Genomic DNA, 5,000 nt, shown 5'->3' with positions numbered 1-5,000 from the left:
CCATACACACATAGAGTTCCTAGAGTTCCTCCCTGAGTTGCTGTGTACTGTCATCACACCAGGACCAACGGTTAGCTAACCACCTAGCGTTGCTAAGCTAACAGTACTTACGGTTAGCTAACCACCTAGCGTTGGTAAGCTAACAGCACCTACGGTTAGCTAACCACCTAGCGTTGCTAAGCTAACAGTACCTTTGGTTAGCTAACCACCTAGCGTTGCTAAGCTAACAGTACCTATGGTTAGCTAACCACCTAGCGTTGCTAAGCTAAGGGGCAACAATGAATCCCAGACTACTGTAAGGTTCACGTTCCACACTCAGACCTACCAAAGGGTTTACAGCAGTAATGAACTGATAAGGAGTCCCGGCCTTGGTGCAAATCCATGTACTTTACACCTGGACCAGGATGCTGGCCCTGAAACCTCTTTACCCCCCCCCCCCCCCCCCCCATGACTCAGCTCATTTCATCCAGTCTGGCTCCATGTTTACGGACACTCGTTCCATCTTATCACTGGAGCTGGAAGGTCTTTATCAGACGGTCTAAAGGTCCAAGGACAGGGTGCTCTTTAATAATCTAATACTGGATCTGAGTCTCTTTATATAGACCTTAGTGGTCCCCTAATACTGTATCAGAAGTCTCTTTATATAGACCTTAGTGGTCCCTAATACTGGATCTGAAGTCTCTTTATATAGACCTTAGTGGTCCCTAATACTGTATCTGAAGTCTCTTTATATAGACCTTAGAGGTCCCTAATACTGTATCTGAAGTCTCTTTATATAGACCTTAGTGGTCCCTAATCCTGTATCTGAAGTCTCTTTATATAGACCTTAGTGGTCCCTAATACTGTATCTGAAGTCTCTTTATATAGACCTTAGTGGTCCCTAATACTGTATCTGAAGTCTCTTTATATAGACCTTAGTGGTCCCTAATCCTGTACCTGGCAGCAGTTTGCGGCGGGCCATGGCGGCCGCTCGGTGACTCTCGTACTCGACGAAGGCGAATCCCCGGTTCTTGGATTTGTCGGCGGCGCTCGGGTACACGATGACGTCCACCACGCCGTCGGTGACCTTCCTCATCTCCGCCAGGATCTCCTCGCGCTTCTTGGTTTTGGGAATCCCGCCAACGAACAGTCGGCAGTTGTCGACACTGGCGCAGACCCCGAGGAGGCGACCGCTCCTGCAGGACGGGGGAAAACCACATAGTCGTACAAACGGGTCCTTTTCCAGCCTGAGTTCTCTCATAAGTCTTTTCCACCGAGGCTGACCAGGCGCTGGTTCTGGTTCTGGTGCTAGTCTGGTTCTACTCGCCAGTTATCTAAGAACCAGCTGGATCTTCCCACAGCCTGAGAGCCAGAGCAGGGCCCTGGAACTCAAAGACGGGCCTGGACAGGTCTCCGGGACCGCTATGGACCGAGGACACGCTCAAGAAGAAAGGGAATTACCCCCCCAGCACCTGACGTACCCAGTTCTGATCTCTAGACCAGCGCTGCGTTGGTGCTGAGGTGGAACCCGTGTTCTTGGACCAGAACCAGGTTTATTTGTGTGGAAAAAGCAAAGAACCGGTTCGATATCTGAACCTGACTCCGAACCAGCACCAGGACCGCCTTGGTGGAAAAGACATGTCAGGTGCAAGGTGTTCAGGCTGGTCGGATGGAAATTCATTCATTCAATCAATCGTTCGTTCAATCATTCGTTCAATCACTCACTCACTCAATTATTTGTGTTGTGTGTGTGTGGTGTGTGTGTTGTGTGTGTGTTGTGTGTGGGTGTGTGTGTGTGTGTGTGGTGTGTGTGTGTGTGTGTGTGTGTGTGAGTGTGAGTGGATGTGTGGTGTGAGTGTGAGTGTGTGTGTCGTTGCCGTGACGCCGACCTGATCTCGTAGTTGTTGAGCTGCTTCATGGCTGCTTTGGCCTCCATTTTGTTGCCGAAGGTGACGAAGGCGTAACCTCTGTTGTTCCCGTTAAAGTCCATCATCATCCTCACCTCGTAGATCCTACCGAACTGGAGGCAGAGAAGAAGAAGTCAGAGAAGAAGTTAGTGAAGAAGAAGTCAGAGAAGAAGAAGTTAGTGAAGATGAAGTTAGAGAAGAAGAAGTTAGAGAAGAAGAAGTTAGAGAAGAAGAAGTTAGTGAAGAAGACGTTAGAGAAGAAGACGTTAGAGAAGAAGAAGTCAGAGAAGAAGTTAGTGAAGAAGAAGTTGGAGAAGAAGAAGTTGGAGAAGATGAAGTCAGAGAAGACGTTAGAGAAGAAGAAGTTAGAGAAGAAGAAGTCAGAGAAGAAGTTAGTGAAGAAGAAGTTAGTGAAGAAGAAGTTGGAGAAGATGAAGTTGGAGAAGACGTCAGAGAAGAAGAAGTTAGAGAAGAAGAAGTTAGTGAAGAAGACGTTAGAGAAGAAGAAGTCAGAGAAGAAGTTAGTGAAGAAAAAGTTGGAGAAGAAGAAGTTGGAGAAGAAGAAGTTGGAGAAGAAGAAGTTGGAGAAGAAGAAGTTGGAGAAGAAGAAGTTAGAGAAGAAGACGTCGGAGAAGAAGAAGTTGGAGAAGAAGACGTCGGAGAAGAAGACGTCGGAGAAGAAGTTGGAGAAGAAGTGTCAACAGTGGATTGTTATTACTACATAACTGCATGTGAATGGATGAGGTTTCTTTTGGACTTATGGCGTGTGCTTTTACTATTTAAGTGTTTGCATGCTTAAGTTTTATTACAGCTTTTTTATTTGCATGAATTGTTGGTGTTTTTTACCTTTTGACAAGACTGTAGCTCCTCCCTCTTTTACTCTCTGACTTAACGAGCTCCAGCCAAGACAAGTGAACCCACCTGAGCTTAATGAGAGCAGGTGTGTTTGAGTGGGGAGTGAAAAGGAGAGCAGAGACACGCAGCAGAAAAGAAACAGAACGCAGGAGAAGATGTGACGCTGAGGATTGGTGGAAGCGCTGGGCCGTGCCGTGCGCTGACTAGGCTCGTGCCGTGCGCTGACTAGGCTCGGGCCGTGCGCTGACTAGGCTCGGGCCGTGCGCTGACTAGGATCGGGCCGTGCGCTGACTAGGCTCGGGCCGTGCGCTGACTAGGCTCGGGCCGTGCGCTGACTAGGCTCGGGCCGTGCGCTGACTAGGATCGGGCCGTGCGCTGACTAGGCTCGGGCCGTGCGCTGACTAGGATCGGGCCGTGCCGTGCGCTGACTAGGCTCGGGCCGTGCGCTGACTAGGCTCGGGCCGTGCCGTGCGCTGACTAGGCTCGGGCCGTGCGCTGACTAGGCTCGGGCCGTGCCGTGCGCTGACTAGGCTCGGGCCGTGCGCTGACTAGGCTCGGGCGGGCCGTGTGCGCTGACTAGGCTCGGGCCGTGCGCTGACTAGGCTCGGGCCGTGCGCTGACTAGGCTCGGGCCGTGCGCTGACTAGGCTCGGCCCGTGCGCTGACTAGGCTCGGCCCGTGCGCTGACTAGGCTCGGCCCGTGCGCTGACTAGGCTCGGGCCGTGCGCTGACTAGGCTCGGGCCGTGCGCTGACTAGGCTCGGCCCGTGCGCTGACTAGGCTCGGGCCGTGCCGTGCGCTGACTAGGCTCGGGCCGTGCCTAGGCAGAAGTGGCGGGCGATGTCGAGAATGGAGCAAGAGAAACGGAGGCCGAAGAACCGAAAAGGGTAAACGAAAGAACCGGTGACGCTGAGGAGCAGGAGGGAGCAGAGGAGAGGAGAGGAGAGATCGACGGACATGGAGGACAGTGGTAGCCGAGACGAACCGACGGGCTGGAGAAGAGCCGACGAGACGAGACGAACCGACGGGCTGGAGAAGAGCCGACGAGACGAGACGAACCGACGTGCTGGAGAAGAGCCGACGAGACGAACCGACGGGCTGGAGAAGAGCCGACGAGACGAACCGACGTGCGGGTGGACTCGGGGTGGTGCAGACTGGATTACGTCCTTAGAACCCGAAGAAGAGGGGGACTGCAGCCACCCAAACGAGGAGTTCAACGCGAAAACGAAGATAAGTAAAGGAAGGTCTGCCAGCTGTCCTCGGAGACTGTGTGGACAGAGACCTGCTTTGTGACTTGTTGACTGAGAGCTCCCTGTTCTCTCCCGGTCTCAGCCAGGAGGGACGTAAGACGCTACGCAGACCAGCAGAGGAAGACCCAGGCTTCTGGAGTGGGATGCGGCCGCTCTTAGCATGACCACTGCCACGGACTGTACAGACCGTTGGACACGAACGATGAGGACATTACTCCTAGCATGTTTAGTGTTAGTACTTGAATTTTAATCTTTTAATGGTGTCTAGTTTTAACTAGTTTTTAGAATAAAAGAGTTACACTTGAGCAGAACTGGTCTGTGTCCTGTTTTTGTCAGTGGAAAGATTCATTTGCTGGTATTCTTTTACTTCAGTAGATGTTATTATAATGTTATCATGATGTTATTATAATGTAGATGTTATTATGTTATTATATTATTATAATATTATATTATATTGTCGTCCCACCTTCTCACACAGGGGAACCAGCTCGTCTTCGAACAGGTCTCTGGGGAGTTTCCCCACGAAGATCTCGCTGCCTCGCTCTGGGGGGGGTCCGTCCCAGCTGGGGGGGGGCCCACCGTACCGCCGCTGGCCGTTCTCCTGAAACACCCCCCCCCCCCAAAATATATATATATCTATATGTACAGTATGTAGTACATAAAGGTCTAAATACGCAGTAAATCAACAAAGACATTGAAAAAAGTGAGAAAGAACTTCGGGAAAAGTTAGAAAAGAGACAAGAAAATGTCGGAGAAAGCTCCAAAAAACTTCAAAAAACCACAAAAATGTCCAAAATAAAAACAATTGTTAGAAAAGTGACAAAAGTTTCTTTAGGTTTTAACTTAAAATGTATAAAGACGTTATTATTACAGTTTGCACCTTTTTCAGTGTCGAAAACAGAAGAAAAAGTGAAGTTGTCAACAAAATCCCTTAAATGTTGAAGAAAAACATCGGAACCAAACATCGGAACAAACTCGTACACACGTGTGCACGAAAGAGCCAAAATGTTG

General features: G+C 50.2%; 1 protein-coding gene across 1 annotated transcript in view; it reads right to left on the bottom strand.

Moving 5' to 3' along the window:
* Positions 1 to 4,590, bottom strand: part of a1cf (apobec1 complementation factor) — a gene marked incomplete at its 5' end in the record, with an annotated part of 14,562 nt that extends 9,972 nt beyond the window's left edge. Inside the window, 3 exon segments of the mRNA XM_032509028.1 lie at positions 937 to 1,175; positions 1,869 to 1,999; positions 4,456 to 4,590. Coding sequence (XP_032364919.1) covers positions 937 to 1,175; positions 1,869 to 1,999; positions 4,456 to 4,590 — 505 coding nt within the window.
* Positions 4,591 to 5,000: the final 410 nt, after the last annotated feature.

Source organism: Etheostoma spectabile, unplaced genomic scaffold, assembly GCF_008692095.1.
Source record: "Etheostoma spectabile isolate EspeVRDwgs_2016 unplaced genomic scaffold, UIUC_Espe_1.0 scaffold00010857, whole genome shotgun sequence".
NCBI classification, from domain to species: domain Eukaryota; kingdom Metazoa; phylum Chordata; class Actinopteri; order Perciformes; family Percidae; genus Etheostoma; species Etheostoma spectabile.
Note: the sequence above shows the minus strand (reverse complement) of the source record. Positions and strands in the feature narration are given on the sequence as shown.